Source organism: Acanthopagrus latus, chromosome 18, assembly GCF_904848185.1.
Source record: "Acanthopagrus latus isolate v.2019 chromosome 18, fAcaLat1.1, whole genome shotgun sequence".
NCBI classification, from domain to species: Eukaryota; Metazoa; Chordata; class Actinopteri; order Spariformes; family Sparidae; genus Acanthopagrus; species Acanthopagrus latus.
The window spans coordinates 855,800-874,663 of NC_051056.1; the positions used below are offsets into that span (position 1 = coordinate 855,800).

An 18,864-nucleotide genomic window follows, 5' to 3' on the forward strand; every position below is an offset into this window, starting at 1 on the left:
AAGTTAGAGGTCAGAGGTGAGGAGTGCTGACTATGCTGTGTGATGCCCACTGACATTTTCTAATACAGCTAATCTAACAGTGAACACTAAATAGCACAGTATAAAGGGTACACTAGCTCTGGATGCTATCACTGAACAACGTATATTTCCACTGGCAATACAAATTTGCACTCACATACACCACAATCATATGCCCTATTCCATTGTTTCTATTGTTCTCATTCCATTTTCCACTTGCAATGTGATCTCCTTCAAACAGTTCAAACTGTCCCAAGCTGATCTGCAGGATTGGGATTGGGGTTGATACGGGCATTTTTCCACTAATCGGGATCAGCAATTTTGAATGTGGAACCAAATACAATTTTTTTTTTTCTTTTACGTCAGAGCACATAATGTTACGTTACTCTGGCAAACCTGCAGTGTGGAAATTAGTTAAATTAGAAAGCAAAAGCAGTCCAGCTGTGACATGTAACATCTGCAATATTACCACTGCACAGAGGGGTAACAAAAGAGCTGCATTTAATAATGCTCATTTGGTACAATAAAATATTAAAATATTACAGAGAAGAATGTACTGTAATTAAATTAATCGCTCTGGATAAACGGCTTATCTCCGTGGTAGAGGATCAGGATTTTCTTCGTCATATGGAGTTTTTGAATCCCCACTGTGCCGGTATGCACACTAGGGAACAGCTTGGATGCAGGTGCTTTTTTTCTAAATGCAGCTGTATTATCAAGGAAAATATTAGTTAAAGCTAAGTATCGGATCAGGACTGGGTATTGGCACTGACTAAATATTAAAGGACTCTGATCGGGATTGGGGTAAAAAGAACCTCATCGGGACATCCCGAGTTCAAACTGTGCTTCTTACATCTCCATCAGTATTGTATGTTTCCATGGATGTACACAAGAACAGTTAACAATTTATAGTCAGTAAGCCGCAGTGACTCTGACCTGGAAGATGACCTTGATGCCCTCGTAGAAAAAGCAATCAACCAATAGCACAGCACTGTCAAAGGGCATCACAGACAGGAAGAGTGTGAGGAACCAGGAGAGGCTGATCGTGGAGATAACTCCCAGCTCCTGCATGTGTTCATACAGCAGGGGGAGGAAGGCTCGGGTCAGGTCCTCAAACACCCCCTGGTCTACCAGAGCACCTGCAGGGACCAAAAATACATCAAACTGGGAGAGTGCCCCCTGTGGCTGCAGATTTAGCAGTCTACACTAATCACTTGGCTTCTTGTTGTACAGCTTTAACTCTCCAGTAAACCAGATATTCATTTATGTGACAACAGTGACAGAAAATAACAGACCACAGTGTTGTTACAAACCTACAACTCGGGTGTTGTAGTAGTCAGGCAACATCCGCTCACAAAGTGCCACCAACAGCCAGAATGCTTCCTCCTCTGGACAGTAGAGCAACAGCACAGAGGTGACAATGTTCATTGCCTGGAGGGGGGAATGGCAGAATATGTATCAGTTTGTATTAATACGCTATTATTTAATAGTATCACTGTGCATTATATTTATTAGTGGTGGGAATCTCTTGGGACCTCATGATTCGATTCGATTCAATTCCATTTCAGAGGGCAACGATTCGATTCTAAACCGATTCTCGATGCATATCAATGCAGCAATTTTTTAATGTACATTTCCATGCATGATATAAAATAATAATAATAATAATAATAATGAAATATGAGTTTGCTAATCACTTCCTACTTTTTTTTTCACTGTGACTACTTTGCACTTTCAAAGCAAAGTATTTGTAATGATCCATACTTAATTTCCTTCCAATATATTCAATTAATAAAACAAATGAAAGAAATGTGGCGAGTCAACTGGAAGGTTACATTTGCTAGCAAACATCCAGCTTTGCAAAGAACCAAAAGGAAAAATAGTGTGCCTGTAGCAGCATGTAGTACATTAGTACAGCTGCAGCTGCTCGACAGTCGATACAGGTGTTTATATCACAGGTTGATCTGGACGTCTCACACTTTGCCACAGCTGACTGACCTCACGCTGAGTTCGGGCTGGATTTCAACATCATGTGCAAGCTGTATGACAGTGTACAGTTTTCACATCGACTTGGATTCAGCTTAATAACAATGGCTTTAAGTAGCCATTTGAATGCAGTGTGAATGATAGTTACAGGCGTCACAAGTTAAACTGGACGCTGCGCACTCGACGCCACAGCCGACAGCCAACAGCCAACAGCCAACGGCTAACACGCAGCGGTCTCCACGCTGCTCTCGAGCCGCTCGGCGTTAACAAATGCCTCAGACGTTCCACCCATGAGTTCTTTGCAAGTACAGACATTCACAACACATCCCATGTTTTTTGTTGTGTGCACACTGTCAACTGTCCGGGCGCTGCATTTCCGCACTTCTGAGTTCCGCCTCTTGCATTCCGTCATGTAGAAAATAGATTTTTGACATTTGTGAATCGATTTAGAATCATCCGAATCGCGATTCATCTAAGAATCAATTATTTTTCCCACCCCTAATATTTATTGAATATTAAGTTATATTTACTTGACAGTATCCGATGCCAGGGTTGCGGTGGGCATAGCTGGTGAGGACACGGCGCAGTGCAGCAATGCCTGTTTCATTCTGGAATGCTCGATGCTCAGGCATCGAGCGGTGAAGGTCGCGCTCAATTTCTTCAGTGGCCAATGAACACATCCCCATGGCTTGCTCCACCAGATCACCATAGTAACCAGGGTGTGTCGCCATTTCGTTCTGCGCTCCTATACAGATAGATAGACAGATGAACACGTATACATCAAAGTTCAGATTGCATTTTGAATGAATAAATGAATGAATAGTTACCTGAGAACAGCAACCACAGCTCTCCTCTCAGGCGCTCTGGGATCCCATTAAGGATGAGTTCTCTGGTTCTGGAGGTTCGATACATGCAGACACCTCGACCAAACTCTGAGAAATGGATGTTCCAAGCTTCCTCTTTCATCTTCTCTTTCATCTGCAGGGGTGGGAGTGAGGAGGTGAAGAGGTAGGGGAGGATTTACTTACACATTATGACACAGGAACATTGAACTGTGGCTTCATCTCACACATCAACATTTCAGTATGGATTGATGCTTCGTCAACCAGTTTATGCTGGGACTATGGATGTATCGATAGCGATACTGGCATCGGTTATTGGGTTCGGTTATACTGTGCTCATGTACCCATACGGATGCCACTCACCGATACCACTTTATTGCATTAGGCCTTACATTGCATGAAATTGAAGACTGCGACCAGAGGGCAGCTTGACATTTCTTGTTGTCAGTTCAGACAGGCGGACCGTGGTCTGGGTCCAGACCCAGATGCCGTCCTATACAGACCTGGACCTATAGTCAATAAGTTATTTAAGTATTATAAATATTGACGGGGTGCTTTTATATTGACCGGTGCCACCAGTTTAGCAGATCAGGAAGTCCACTGACCAACTGCATGCAAATTAAGCCATCCCACGTGATGCTGCTCAGCCAATCAAATCTGTGCATTCCAGGCAATAAACATTGCGACTCTGAATTTAGACAGGTGAAAGAGGTGAGAAGTGAGTGACAGATGGAAAGATGAGTGTGATGAAAATTTTGTATTTAAAACAAAGATGTGAACTGAAGTCTTACACAGGAATGATCAACGTAGTTGTTTAACATGACCTGTAACTTGTGACCTTGTTTTAGTCCATTTTATTACCTATGTCTGGTGAAGAGTGACCACTGGAGCTTATCACTTCCTTCTCTGTGAAGTATCCCTTTAAGTGCAGGTCATAAATTAGGAACTATTGTAGTGAAAAACACACCCACAGAGAGGGATAAATACCATGCTTTTCTCTTTACATATTGAGTCTTCACTTTGTAACAGACCTGCATGTTGCTCTGTGAATGCTCCTCTTGTACAAGATTAAAACCTTGTTTGAACCTTGAGCTGATTCTGATCTCCTTCCTCCAGTTCTAAATTATCGCAGAATTATTTTAACAATGAGTGAGTGATACAGGGAGAGACTACAGAGAGACACAACTCCAAATGTTGTCTCTAAGAGCTGATGAATGTTCAATCCAGAGTCGCTTGGATTGTGGGCCAATCCAAAAAGCCATTTACAGATGGAGGGGTTGTCCAGAAGTGTATGAATGCAATAGCTGAAACCTTACTTGAGGGGAAACAGAAACAGAAATGTTTTTAAATTAAGTACTTTATTTTAAGATGCATAACTTTTAAAAAGCTCTTTTATTTATTTTCACTATTCTACTTTTAAAAGCAGCTTTTCCTTTAAGAGATAAGAAAATAAAACATCTCTAGTCTGGGTTTGGCGGTTGCCAGGAGAACGGTACTTGTCTGACAGCATTGTGCCAAGTCTTAAGTTTGGTGGAGGGGGATTATGGTGTGGGGTTGTTTTTCAGGAGCTGGGCTTGGCCCCTTAGTTCCAGTGAAAGGAACTCTGAATGCTTCAGCATTAGGGATGGATATCGTTAGTATTTTATAGATACCGATACCGATACTCCTTATCGGTACCGATACTTATCGATACTCTTATCGATACTACAACATGTAATTTTGTGTAAAAGTATAAAGACTTTACAAGACGTTAAAAGATTCAACCTTCTTTTTACTACTACAAGGTAATAATGAAGCTTCAACAGAACAGAAACTATGCAATTACAAATACTCCTGAACACATAACCAGGGCCATGACCAGATATAAAAATCTGGCAGATGCCGGAGCACAATGCAGCAACTCAGCTGAATTTAGCACCGATCAGACAGGAAGTCAAGCACAGAAATAACAATATAACATCCTGTTACATTTCAAAATAAAACACTCCGTGTTGACACCAGCACACAATTCTCAAAAAAGAGACAAAAAGTTTTTCTAATGTCCTTTGGTCGGGAACACTTCCTGTTTTTTTAAACATTATCGTGGAAACCCCTCGGCCTCGCAACGCCAGCTGCTTACCGTACTGCGCCGTGGCGGACTAACGTTAGTGGGGATGACCAGACAGCGGACGGAAGAGCAAAACTGGATCGGAGTGAGAAAGTTTGGTGTGGATGAATTTGACTGGCCTGCACAGAGTCCTGACCTCAGCATGATAGAAAACCTTTGGGATGAATTAAAGTGGAGACTGAGAGCCAGGCCCTCCCATCCAACATCAGTGTGTGACTTCACAAATGTGCTTCAACATACTCCTAAACCTTGTGGAAAGCACTTCCCAGAAGAGTTTAAGCTGTTATAGCGGCAAAGGGTGGACAGACATCATATTTAACCCTATGGATTAAGAATGGGATGTCACTTAAGTTCCTATGCGAGTCAAGGCAGGTGAGCGAATACTTTGGGCAATATAGTGTATATCTGTGTGGAGACCGTGCAATCATTTAATTGAGATATTAAGTTGACTGTGTTAACTGTGTAATAAGTTTCATTGTTTAATTTGTCAAATTTCATTGATATTTTGTCAGGTTTCATTTTGTCAGTTGTGAAGACAGTGCCAATGTGGAGGCTTCTGTTGACACAGGAAATGGTGGTTATTCATATTTAATTTATTATCATTTGTTGTAATAAGCAGAGGAGAAAGAAAATCCTGTCTTCCAATTCGGTGTATCTGTAACCCAATAGTTACTTTTGTGGTAGAAATATTGGTATCAGAACTCGGTATCGGCAAGTACACAAATTAAAATACTTGTACACGTACTCAGTTTGAAAAAAAAAAAATGGGATAAGTGCATCCCTAGCTGGGAAAATACTCCTACGAATCTAATTGTAGTCCTCTTTATCTAAAGATACTACTTTGAATTGTCAAAACCTCTCAAAGAGTCAGAGCAGAGACGAGAAAAAATAACAACACTGTCATTCCCTATGTGGCAGGAACATTGGAGAAATGGAGGATTTTTAATAAACACCATTCTGGTTCACTTTAACTTTAACTAAGTTTAACTTTAGAAACTTGTCCATCCAAAGGACAAAACACCCAGGCATAAAACAGAGAAATGTAGTTTATGCTGTTAATTGCAGCCAGGACTGCACAGATTTTAACAATGAAGAGACAAAACAACCTCTCCATAAAGGAATAGCACAATACAGGAGGGCAAACTCCTCAGATCAAGACTCTGCTGTCCAATTATAGCTGAAGGAGAAAAATCATTCCTTCGAGGACAACAATGTAAACATCTTGTCTAGAGAGGACAGATGATTTGAAAGAGGAGTTAAGGAATCCATCTACGTCAAACTAGAATGAGTGTCTTTGAACAGAGGAGGTGGCCTAATACATTACCTATCAGCCACCTACAATTAAATACTGAGTTCTCTCCCCAGACCGCTTAACAGCCATTCACACCTGGGCTCACCTAGCCTTAGCAATCCACAAGAAGGCTGGTTTGATCAATCCACAAGTGACCCTAACGACACTGAAACTCAAGCTCACACGTTTCTTTAACGACTCCGTAAGAACACACAAAGTTTAAACGCCTGCCCCTCCTCCAGTTGGTTAGAACTGAAGAAGCCCCTTGGATGAGAGGTGAAACATCTTCAACAAACTGACACAAGGATTTACCTGGATGACTGAGAACTTTCATCAACACGATACTTTGAATTTAGGAGTACTCAAAATCTCACGTGCTTCTTGGAGTCTAATGATGTTCCTTGGAACTTGGAATCAAGCAGTACTACACGGAATCTAGTTTTACTTCTCGGAATCTAGTGGTACACCTTTTGAATCTAGCAGTACTCCTCGGAATCAGAAGGTACTCCTCAGAATCTAGCAGTACTCCTTGGAATCTAGCAATCCTCCTTGGAATTTAGTGGTACTCCTTGTAATCTAAAGGTACTAGTTGGAATCTACTGGTACTCTTCGGTATCAGAGGGTGGTCATCAGATTTGAATAGTATTCATCAGAATCTAGCAGTACTCAAAATCTAAAGGGGCTCATGGACATGGAATAGTACCCCTTGGAATTGACCAGTATTCCTCAGAGTCAAACAGTGCTGCTTAGAATCTGACGGTCCTCCTCGGAATCTAATGGTACTCCCAGGTATCTGGAGGTACTCCTCAATGTCTGATGATGTCAGAACAGTTCTCTATAACTCACAGCTTTGGGTCCCAGGTCTTCAGGTGTGTTGCGGTGGTAGAGCTGCAGCAGACACTGGCTAGCTGTTGGTAGACCAAGGTGGTACTGACGACCCCTGTGGATGGACTCTGACCCTGCAGATGAGGCACTGGAGGATGTCTGAGGACACAAACACTCATTTCAACAATGGAAAATAAACTTTACCTCTGCAGGATTCCTCTAACTGTAACTTAAAACCGTCTGACCCAGCAGACATTCAACAGCTGAGCTGGCCTCAAAACTCTGTGAGCTCACCATATAACTGTTACACCTCTGAGAAGCGTGATATAAGTATTACTATACACTTTTAGACTTCAGTAATATCTTCTGATCTGAGCAGATCAGAGCCTGTATCCGAATGACGCACCGAGTGACCAATCGGCGACAGTGGGCTGGTGTCGCCCCATGAGCTGTCAGGCGTTCGCTGCAGGAAGTCTGAAATGCGTTGGACCAGGAAGTCTCTGTCTTTGAGGTTTGCAAACAGGAAGTTCATCTTGTTCTTTGTACTGATGGAAACGGGACATGGCAGGACGCTGCTGCTGTCCGCCTTTTCCACAATGGACACCTGAGGAGCAGGGAATGCTGGGTAAAAATCATTGTGTAATACAGCGGAAGAACTGTGTAAGAAATACAATCCTAACATGTCTTGTATTAGCTTGATACATGCTTTACACAACATAGAACATTGTTTTGTGTTCACCACACATCACATCAAGACAAATCATCAACAAACATGACTTTTAAAAGATATGAATACTACACATCAGAAACTTACAGGTGCTGGTTCAATATTCTCATTGCATTTAGCAGAAATAATTACTGTTCACATTTTTGGGGGCTCTATCTACAGTGCCTCCCTGATAGTAAATGCTGATGGTGTGGGTTGCAGAGGCCCCCAGAACTGCCGACTATAGACTCTGACAACTGACATGGATTCTATAACAACTTGTTTACCTCTCTAAGTGGGATGATGAGCTGACACAGGTCTTCTTCTCTGCTGTTAAAACAGATGTAATTGTTGGATATGAACAGTTGCCCAACCACATGCATCTTAGCAAATGGCGTCCACAGCGTGCAGTCCGTGTGTCCGTCCAGGCGCTCATCCTGTGTCAGCCGGAACATTGTCCGGTATCGCTCATTCTTTGCCCGTGCGTCAAAATCCCTGCAGCAATGACATGGTAAGGAAACAGCGGATCAGATCAAAATTTAGGCATAGATGTCCAGCCTAAGACACAGCGACATTAGTTTGATGGCTCAGGTACATCATAGACTGCATGACTGTTGATAAAGAAATGTTGTCAATGCGTATCACTTACTTAATACTTAATGTATACATGTATGTATGTATGTATGTATGTATGTATGTATGTATGAGGACACTGCACTCTGTTTTGCACATGTATGCGCAGTACGCTCACATAGTATAACACCGTAACACCATTTAGCTTTGTGCTGACTTGGTGTCACAAACAAGATCATCAAGAGTTTTTTATTTGTTCAACACTCAGTCTGATCAGGCACATGGTTACTGAACAGAGTGAGACCTCTTGAGTGCAGAGACGTTCTTGAGTGTTTTGCTGGGTTTGGGCAATGAGCGGTCGGCAGCAAACGCCTCATTGTCAAGTAGCTGGCGCATGGCGATGTTGGCGAGTTGCTCCATAAGCTTGAAAGTGTCGTTGATATTGAGGAACATGGAGAAGAAATGTTCGGTGTGACGTGTGCTGACACGAACGCTCTCCGGAAACACCAGGGTTGCGTTCTTCTCCAGCTGGGTCACCTCCGTCCACTGCACCACCAGAGTCACTGGAGATTGAATAGTGAAGTCTATATTACATATATGAATGTAAATATAAACATAACAGAATGGGCTGATCGTGCTGTCTTTTTTCAAAATATTTTTTTCAAACCTTGTAGAGTAGTAAAACACTAGAACTAGTTCATGAAGAGGGTCATTTACATGAAACTACAGAAGAAGCTCCTTCAGCTAAAACAGGATGTTGAGTTACTCTTTAATAAAGATCACAGACTGTATATGACATCATTAGACTCTTGTCTGTGATGTCGTACCCTCCTTGCCCAGCAGAAAGGAGTAGAAGCACAGGTGGTTGACGGACAGGTAGAGCCAGCCCTGCCGTGGCACTCGGCCCTTCCAGTAGCTGCATGAATAATAATTCACCAGCTTCTCTTCATCTGGCATCCCAAACAGCCTCCTCATCTTCAGCTCCGCCTCCCGAAACTTCCCACAGTCCTCTTCCTGATCCTCCCCCTGTTTAGGCCGGTTCTCCTCTGCAATGATGCCCTGCAGGAAGTGACATCAGTCACTAACAGGATCACACACAAGACAAGTGAACCGGTCGGTCATACAGGAAGTGACATACAGAGATCTTTCCTTTGACGAAGGTGGTGACATCTTCATCGTTGTCAAAGATGGAGATGGTCTGCAGCAGGTTGGACTCCAGCCATTCCCAGTGATCTGTGATCTCCTTCCTGGATGAGCCTACAAGACAGAGCTGAGGGTCAACAAACATCAAACAAACATTCAGCCAATTCCAATGCTCCTAGTCCAGCTTTCTCACCACAGGCAATATTCCAGTAGATCTGAGAGTCTGCCGTCTGCAGAAGGATCCTGTAAGGAGCCACTCGAGCACTCGAGTCCAGAACCACATCCAGAGTCCCAACCAGGAGGCCTGCAGTCAGACAGAAAGACAGGTAAAGCAGGAGACCTGAAGACAGAGGCAAGCCAGGAGACCTTAAGACAAACAGGCAGGTGAACCAGGAGGACTGCAGACGTTAGTTGCTCGGGCTGAGGGTTTTTCAGTCCAACTAAATAATCATCAAAGTAAAACTCTTCATCTCTCTCTGATGGATCGGATCTGAGGACGTCTATAAAGTTAAAAATACAGCAGGTGGACAATGACGCGTCACAACATGTCACATGGCCTCTGATCAGCTGCTGGCTTACCTATGATCAGAGGATCTGAACCGATCAATACAATAACAAATCACACTGCTGGTAACCTGAACATCAGGGTCAAAAAACACCTTAACCACAATGTGAAGGTGGCTGATAAGGTGAAAGGCGTCCTGTAAACCTCTTTGATGACTATCTTTGACCAGCAGCTTCTCTGCAAGTCCAGGTCTCCATTAGACGGAACACACAGGTCCCTTTACTCTGAGTTTGAAACGCTTCCCTCTGGTCGGAGATTTAGATTTCCCCGGTTCAACTGCAACAACAGTAACAACTCTCTTGTTCCCTGTGCAATAACCGTGCTTAATTCTGCACATGTAATACAATATGTTAGATACTGTTTTGTTATCCTATTAATATTTTATGCACAGGAAACATTTTTGTACTTGTACGATTGGCATCTGGTGCCCCTGTTTGCAAACCATTTTTTTCATCTGAGATTATAAAATGACTGAGCTGAAAAAGAGAGAACTCACTGCCACATTCAGACAAATGACACCAGGTGATGATTTTGCAGTTGACTGAGTGATTCATGGATAAATGTTTCAGTCTTAAAATTATTCTTAAAAAAAAAATTCAAATATTTGTTTAATGTGTGAGGATGTCACAGCTCTGTTCAGTCTGAACTGATTCTTTCTCTGATGTGACTTATAATAATTAACAGATCCAGCTGATAACATTGAGGAAGAGTAAGAAGGGGGAGAGTAAAAATACAGAGCAGCTGCTCTAAGACTCATATCTGTCCAGCTCAGAGGTGCTTCTCTCTCTGGACTCCAGTCCAGGACCAGGACCCAAAGACCCCAGGATCTGGACTCAAGGATTCTAGGACCTGGACTCCAGGACTCCAGGATCTGGACTGCAGAATTCCAGGACTTGGAGTCCAGGACCCCAGTCCCCCCAGTCCAGTTCCCCAATCAAGAACATCTGATTATTTAGATTCTTTAACTCATTTTCTTTGATTGACGCGCTAATTTCTACCTGCAGTTGATTAATTGTTGGTGTAAAGTCTTAAATACAAAGATATTCAGAAATAATAATATATTAATAATAATCAATAACAATTCAAAATAATGCAGCATATCAACACATCTTCAGTTATAAATCCATGATCAAGATAGCTGCTGATCTGTTGATCATTTGAGCGATTAATTCACCATTGAATTTGGATGTTTTTAATGCCAGAATGTTCTTCTGTTGGAAAAGAATCTATGGAATTCTGATTATTAATATTATAATTATTTTGTTATCAAACATATTGATCAAATCAAGAAACTGATCAATGGACAATAATTGATCAGCTGTTGATTGACACAGATTCCATATTCTGACAGACCGAAGAGGACTGAACTGGACTGTTGTGGACTGATGTTGTCTCACATAGACTAAGACTAAACCAGACCTGGACCAAACCAGACCAGGACCTAACTGCACCAGGATTAAACCAGGCTGGGGACAAACCACAGGGGCTAACCAGACCAGGGATTTCACCGGACTGGGACTAAACCAGACCAGGGCTAAACCGGATCAGGCCCAAACCGCATCAGGGCCAAACCTGACCAGGGCCAAACAGAACGAGGACAAAATCGGATCAGGACTGAGCCAGACCGGGGCCAAACCAGACTGTCGTTGTCTAAAATAGACTCAGACTGGACCGGACCAGAACTGAACCAGACCCGGACCGCAGCCTGCACTCACCCGACAGTCCTCCCCCGCGGCCGTGTCCTCTCCTCCTCTGCAGAATGAAGAACGGGTTGGCCCGCTCGGAGACCCACAGCGCCCCGGCCAGCAGCACCTCCTCCGGGTTGATCCACATGTCTGGCCGCTCCCTGCTTACCCTGTGCCGGGGAAACACCGGGAGAAGGACCGAGTATCACCAGGCGGTTCCGTCTAATTCAGACAACCACAGAGCTGATGTTGTTGTTTTCACTCGGTCTGCTGACTGCACATCACTTCCGGGTCTGACGCGCACTCTGCGCTGACGTCGTCACGTCACAGACCAGCAGAGGCGTGAAATGTTTTAATGTGGAATAAAGTTTATTATATTTATCAAATTATGGAGGGAAATCTTGAGTGTGTGTTGAGATTATAAAGAACATATAGATTTTGTTTCAGGATCTTCTGACTGAAATTATGTTAAATATTTTAAACGTTGTATTCTATTCACTTATGATCACTTTGCTAATCTGAGTTTTTGTTCTGTTATTATTTCATATTATTGTTCTTTATCATAATTTGCACAACACCATTGTATATTGGTTCCAGTGTTGTATTGTTGTCAAGTGTTTGTATAACATGCACAAACATTGTGCGTCCACCTGTACAGTTACTCATTTGTTGTTCCTCTTAGTGGAGCTGATAAGTGAAAAAATACTTCAGTTTGTGATACAAACATGAAAATTGGCACAAGTGCTCACAATAGCCCACTCTTTGGGCTCAAAAAGTTTGAGTGTCCACGCAAAATTTCAAGACAGCCACCATTTTTCAAGATGGCCACCTGTTGCACCGATATTAGACCATTTTAGAAGCTTTCAGTGCCCATTCATTTTTTTCATGATATGTGGTCATGATGTTGACACTGACATTAAAAACAAACAAACAAAAAAATAATAAAATAAATAAATAAAAAATAACAAGCAGCAATTCCAGAGTCTACTTACGCCTCACATTTGCAGCTGCATAAAGCTGTACACTCTCATACTCTACTCAGGGTATGTTAAACAAAAACAAATGTGATCAAAAGATTACAAAAGGCAAAAACAGCCTTCGGTAAAATTTTTCTTTTAGTTAGGCTATGGAGAGGGTATGTGCCAAATTTCATAATTGTATCACTAAGTTTAGTTTGCTAGTGAAAACGTTAACTTATCAGCTCCACTATCTCAAGTGTTAGTTGACTCATGGAGTGAATTCACTTTTACATTGTAACATCAGTTACTGATGTTGTCGTACTGACCAAGCGGTTCCCAATATTCTGACAAAAAAACTCTTTATAGATCAAGTTTGAATGATTGAAGGGTGTTTACACATCATGGCTGTGCACATTTAACCTCTAATGATACAATATTCATATCTTTTTAGACATAAAAAATTTGTTTTCTTCTGTTTGTGTCTGAATGTCCTCCATTCACAAAGCCTATGTATTAAAATGTTCTGTACAAACTGTGTTATTTATGGCTGAACACAGCTGAGCTGATGATGGAACGTGTGTGTGTGAATAAAGTGAGACTGGTGCATGTTAAAGGCAATAATGACACTTTAATGCTGAGGCAGTAAGAGACACAGTGAAGTGAAGCATCACACACATCCTCCTTCATCATCATCAGTACCATGTGACACAGAGACAAAGACAGACAGACAGACAAGGACAGACATGTTCAGGTCACTTATAATATTGATCGATTGGTCAGGTTATAGATTGTATAATGCTGTTTATATATTGAGCCCCGTCACTGGAGCTGATTAGTACACGCTGAGTAATCGAAAGCTGTTCAATACACGTGAAAGGAGCAGTCCGTCACTTCAGGAGAGCCTCCCATTCTCTGGGGAGACATGTCAGCAGCAGTCAGCTGCAGGAAGACACCAACACAGTCTGAACTTGATGCTGTTTGATGAAACAGCAGAATTTTTCACTCGTGTTTGTAGGTAAAACATGAACTGATTACACCCTGGTTTGTTTCTGCAGCGACTAATGGAGACAGTCTCTTAAAGTGCGGAAAAAAAAGATGTTTTCACACCTCACTAACATTAAAATACTTTTAGTTCAAAACATTTTTATAAAAAACACTAGAGATGAAGTTCTACTGACTGTAATTCATTTCATGTTCTGTCTGAACGGCTTTTATTTGACTGACAGCAGAAATTTGTCCTGAAGGCGAGTTTCCGTCCACCTGTAAGAACATTTGAACTGAAATGAGTTTAACTGCACATTAAAACTGTAAATGTTTACTGTGTGAAGTGTAAAGGTGGTTCAAACGGACTGAGTGAATCACTGATGTCATGACTCACGTCAGTCAACACCTCCAGTGATTAGCTGAAAAACATGGGTGTGGAGCGATGATGAGGAGACTTTAACCTTCATCACATTAACAGAGTAACCAGACAGAAATGTGCATGACTGTTGACTTCGATTTGTTGTCTTCTTCTGCTTCTTCTTCTATTCTTCAATGAAGAATTGGCTCCACCTGCTGTGTATCTCCTTTAACCAACTCACAGTCACATAACAGTCAGTTTATGTGAATATTTTCTTTAACTTCATCTTCATTTGGAATGAAACTCGACTTCTGAAAAACAGAATTAAAACATGATGAAAGTTGTTTGTGGCAGGCAGTGACTCACCTCACTGCAGGTGACTCTTGTGATTGGCTCACAGACCTGACTCTACTGTCAGACAAATGAAGAACTGGTTAGCTAACGAGATAAAAATCAGACAGACTGGTGTTGCTGGGTTTAGTAGGGTTAGGGTAGTTTTCTCATTTCCCCTGCCTCCAGTATCTGCGCTAAGCTAGGCTACCTGTCTTCTTGTCTGACTCTGGAGAACAAAAATTTTGAATACATGTTGAAGTGACCCTTTCAATTAAGAACAAGAAAGGATCCAGGACATGTCCCCGAGACTCCACATGTCTCTGAACATAGAGAACTTGAGCTTTACCAAACTGTTGGACTGTTCCTTTAAATCTACCGTCTCTTTGTTCTATGCAGAGACAGTTTTTGTTTTCTGCTATAGGGGAGTTAACACTGTTCATATGATTGTTTCCTCCAAAATCTACTGATCTGGGCCCAGGTCTTCCTTTGGTCCTGGTTTCCAGGACAGGGAGTTTAATATTTTATAGTTCTGATCCAGGTCCAGGTCTTCAGACAGACTCCAAACTCTGACTGGAGTCCATTAGTAATCTTCAGCGAGCCAACCAGGAGTCAGGTAACAGAGATAAGACTGACTGAATGCAGAACAGAAAACACTGACAGGAACCATTTCTGGCTTCAGGATCTCCAGGTTTGTTCTGATTTTGGTCCTGAAGCTTTAAGGTCGATTTAGATTCAGGTCAGCTAGTCTTTTAGACACATTTTCCAGGAACAATGGAATCCTCAACAACATTTTCAGAAACCTTTCAGGCTCAGGAGTATTTCCTGGAACCTTGTTTAGGATAAGGAAGTTCTAAACCCAAGAACCTTTTTGATACTTCAGAACATTTACAGAAACCCCTCTCAGGATTCCAAGTACCTTGAAAGGGGTAAGGAACGTCCAAGAAGAAAATCCACTAAATGGGAGGGTGTTCATGAAACCCACGAAACTCTTTTGGATCTTTGGAAGTCTTCCAGGAGCCTAGGAACTTTATGGAACTTTTAAATGTCCTTTTCAAGCACCCAGGAGCATTTTCAGAACCGACGAACCTCTTTAAGAATCTAGGAACGTTTTAGAAGAACATTTTAGAAACTCAAGAACTGCTCCAGAATCCTTGTAAGATGCCCTGAAACTTTCCCAGAAACTTTAAAGAACTTAAGACCTGAAGGAGTTCAGGAAGTTTACCAGGGAACAAAGAATCTTTTTAGGAACTCACAAATTCTCCCAGAATCCCTGCCAAGGAAAACAAGTGTGCTTTGTGGTACACCAAAACGTTCCCAAGAGCTCAACACTAACAAAAACTGTTTCCTGGGTTGGATTTTGATCTGGAGTTCCGTTCTCTGGATGAATTGCTTTAAAACATATTTCTGACTATTTGACCTGACCACAAGCTCCAAGTCCTCCAATGTGTTTAATCTTCTGGTCAAAATAAAAATCAATCTAAGCTAAGTCCAGGATCAAAATGAGGATCCAGAGTTCATGTCAAGTCTGATGACAGCTGATTGAATAACTGGGGTTTAGAAGCTCTTCCATGTTTTTGTTGTTTTTGTTGTCAGAACCCCCTCCCAACAGAAAACACTTTGTCATCACTTCCTGTGTCCATAAAAGGTTCTCTGTCCATCTGCAGGTGGTGGCGGTGATGATGGTGGTGGCAGCCGGGGAGTGGTGGTGGTGGGGGGGTCATAACCATGCTGATGGGTCTCAGGACTTGTTGTCGTCGTAGAGGTCAAGCGAAGCCTGGATGTCCGGCAGCTCCATTTCACAGGCGACACTGCGAGGAGACATTGAGTTCCTGTTGAAGAAGTGACCGCCACCTGATGAGACGAAAAACACATCAATACAGCAATAATTATTATTGTTATTATTACCATCATTATCATATATCACCATAACATGCAACTCCTTAGACATGAAGAAGTGAATATTGAAACACTGTTCTTAATATTCAGTTGTTCATTTACAGCCAGCAGTGGGGAGGAAGTGATTTGTGTTTAATAATTTGAACTTTGTGTTCAGTGAAATCATGGCATCATGAATCAGTGTGTTTAATCTGAATATATCATCAGGTATTTGTCATGACACTGACACCATCTAGTGGACGATTTGAGACACTGCAGGAAACCAAACACACTTATGACAACAACGTCATTATAATCATCTTTAAACTTGATTTTATTTTGCATGTTAAAACCAAATTCATTTTTATTCTTATAAAGAATCAAAGTCACATCTGTTAAAGTGAATCTTAAATTTCAACCAAAACTTTAAATTAAGACCCTGAAATCAAAGCAGCTTTGTTTATATTAGGGCTGTCAAAATTGCTCCAAAATGATGTTCGAAAATTTGCTCTAAAAAAAACCACACAGGTTGAACCATTCGAATATCCATACTTGCACATTATGTCAATAACAGGAGGACAAACTAACACAACGAGACATAACTACTTGTATAGGTGTTTTCGGGATGCAGTAGCTCGGTTCCAATTCTTGACAAAACTCTCTGAAGTCCGTGCCATCAACAATATTGACTGGCCTCATGTCCTTGCATATGAACGAAGCAAGTTTCTTTGTGCACGTCTCTTGTCATGCTGCAGACAAAGAGCTTGTGGCGAGTCGAGACATGGCTGTTTAGTTGGAGTTCCAGACATCATGGTATGCTCATTTGGGTGCATGTTTTTGAGATGTGCCCTCATGTTGCTAGGGGTGAAATGGTAAGCCAACTATAGCTTACACAGCTTGCATACAACTTTATTTCGAGGCTCCGCATTTTACCAAAATCCGAAGTATCTCCAAATGGGGCTTTTTAGGTTGCTCGGAGTCCAACTCTCTCTGCTGCCGAGTTGGGCTCTGAACTTTTCCTCCATTTTCTTTTTCTCTCTGCCATCTGCATCTGGCACGGTTTTTGTCACATCTCATTTTCAGCAGTGAGTGACGCTGTGCAAGTGCGACTCCTGTGAACTGTCCCTGACCCATCATGCCATGCGCCCACTTGCAAAGCAGCCACTGATGTGTTTTTTTCCATAGTCAAATGTTATTTTCACAATCGAATCTCCGTTTTTTTAGTATTCGAATATATATTCAAATTTAGAATATTCGTTGACAGCCCTAGTTTATACAGACAGATCATCATGGATGGATGATGGATCAAAATCAAACTGAAAACTATCATTACAAATGAAAATGTTGCATACTACTACACTTGTCTTTGTTCTGTGTAATGTTGACAGTCAACCGAGGCTTTATTTGCCATTGAATATGAGTCAAACCTTTGTGTAAAAACATAATTACGATGAAAGAGGCACTTTTAAGATTTTCAGTATTTTTGTTTTTTGGGCAAGCTAATTTTCAATGGCGTGTGGGGGCACTTTTACGCTAGCATCAAAATTGCTATTTTTAAAACACTAAGACGGCTCGATACAACATGAAACCAATGACTCAAGGTTGCTGCTGCACCTCCGGTGCACCGCCGTCATGGCAGACAAAAAGTGTCAATCCCTGAGTGAGACCTAACAGGCAGGAGAGTAATAGTGTACCGCTCCTCATGCCTACCTTTTAGGTCGCAGCCCGCCATGATGGCGGCACGCCGGACATGCAGCTACTAATGTGAGTTGTCCAAAAACCTTTCTAGTAAACTCTGTGTACACAAACAATATTCTCAATGCTTGTTTTTATGTGTAGAGTCCCTGGTGATACTACGAACAAAGTTTCATGTTGTGTCGAGCCTTCTTAATGTTTAATAAATAGCGATTTTGATGCTAGCATAAAAGTGCCCCTGCACCCTATTGAAAATAAGCTTGCCCAAAAACAGAAGTACAGTAAATCTTGCCTCAAGTGCCTCTTTCGTCGCAATTATGCTTTTACACGAAGGTTTGACTCATATTCAATTGCAAATAAAGCCTTGATTGTTTTTTGGTGAGGGTTTCACTTTAACTGGCCTTACTTATGATGTTGAATGATGTTTCCAACAGTGAAATTCCTGTCATGTTAAATTGCATGTTGTGAAGTGTTGACATCAGCATCGGGACCAAGTTGCTCTTTGTCAACAAACAGTGGTCCAAAGATGTCTGACAACTGATGTAGTAGCCAGGAGTTAAGTTACGGTTTACTTGGGCCCTTAACATGTCACATAATGAGATTGATCTGTGACCCTGTTGCTTTATTGTTACTCTAATAACTAAAGTTACCCTGTGACATTATGAAGTTGCTCTTTGACATTATGAAGTTGCTCTTTGACATTATGAAGTTGCTCTTTGACATTATAAAGTTGCTCTATGAAATTATGAAGTTGCTCTGTGACATTATAAAGTTGCTCTTTGACATTTTAACGTTTCTCAATGAAAATTGAAAGTTTCCCTATGACAATTTAAAGCTGCTCTATGATATCATTAGGTTGCTCTATGACATCATGAGGTTGCCCTATGACAAAACTGCTCTATGACATTTCAAAGTTGCT

General features: G+C 41.6%; 2 protein-coding genes across 3 annotated transcripts in view; both read right to left on the bottom strand.

The window, feature by feature from the left end:
- LOC119007418 (TBC1 domain family member 9B) overlaps positions 1-12,031 on the bottom strand; it is a 30,867-nt gene extending 18,836 nt beyond the window's left edge. For both annotated transcript variants that reach the window (XM_037077087.1, XM_037077086.1), the window contains exons 1-12: positions 11,772-12,031; positions 9,685-9,795; positions 9,487-9,605; positions 9,176-9,407; positions 8,653-8,911; positions 8,063-8,270; positions 7,476-7,673; positions 7,091-7,228; positions 2,832-2,982; positions 2,535-2,749; positions 1,332-1,449; positions 955-1,157 (exon numbers count right to left, since the gene is read on the bottom strand). In XM_037077087.1, coding sequence (XP_036932982.1) covers positions 955-1,157; positions 1,332-1,449; positions 2,535-2,749; positions 2,832-2,982; positions 7,091-7,228; positions 7,476-7,673; positions 8,063-8,270; positions 8,653-8,911; positions 9,176-9,407; positions 9,487-9,605; positions 9,685-9,795; positions 11,772-11,889 — 2,070 coding nt within the window. In that variant the 5' untranslated portion in view covers positions 11,890-12,031. The remainder of the gene's footprint in view (positions 1-954; positions 1,158-1,331; positions 1,450-2,534; positions 2,750-2,831; positions 2,983-7,090; positions 7,229-7,475; positions 7,674-8,062; positions 8,271-8,652; positions 8,912-9,175; positions 9,408-9,486; positions 9,606-9,684; positions 9,796-11,771) is intronic.
- A 1,277-nt stretch (positions 12,032-13,308) lies between these two features.
- Positions 13,309-18,864, bottom strand: part of rnf130 (ring finger protein 130) — a 72,278-nt gene continuing 66,722 nt past the window's right edge. Inside the window, exon 9 of the mRNA XM_037077409.1 lies at positions 13,309-16,226. Within this exon, the coding sequence (XP_036933304.1) occupies positions 16,114-16,226 (113 nt within the window). The 3' untranslated portion in view covers positions 13,309-16,113. The remainder of the gene's footprint in view (positions 16,227-18,864) is intronic.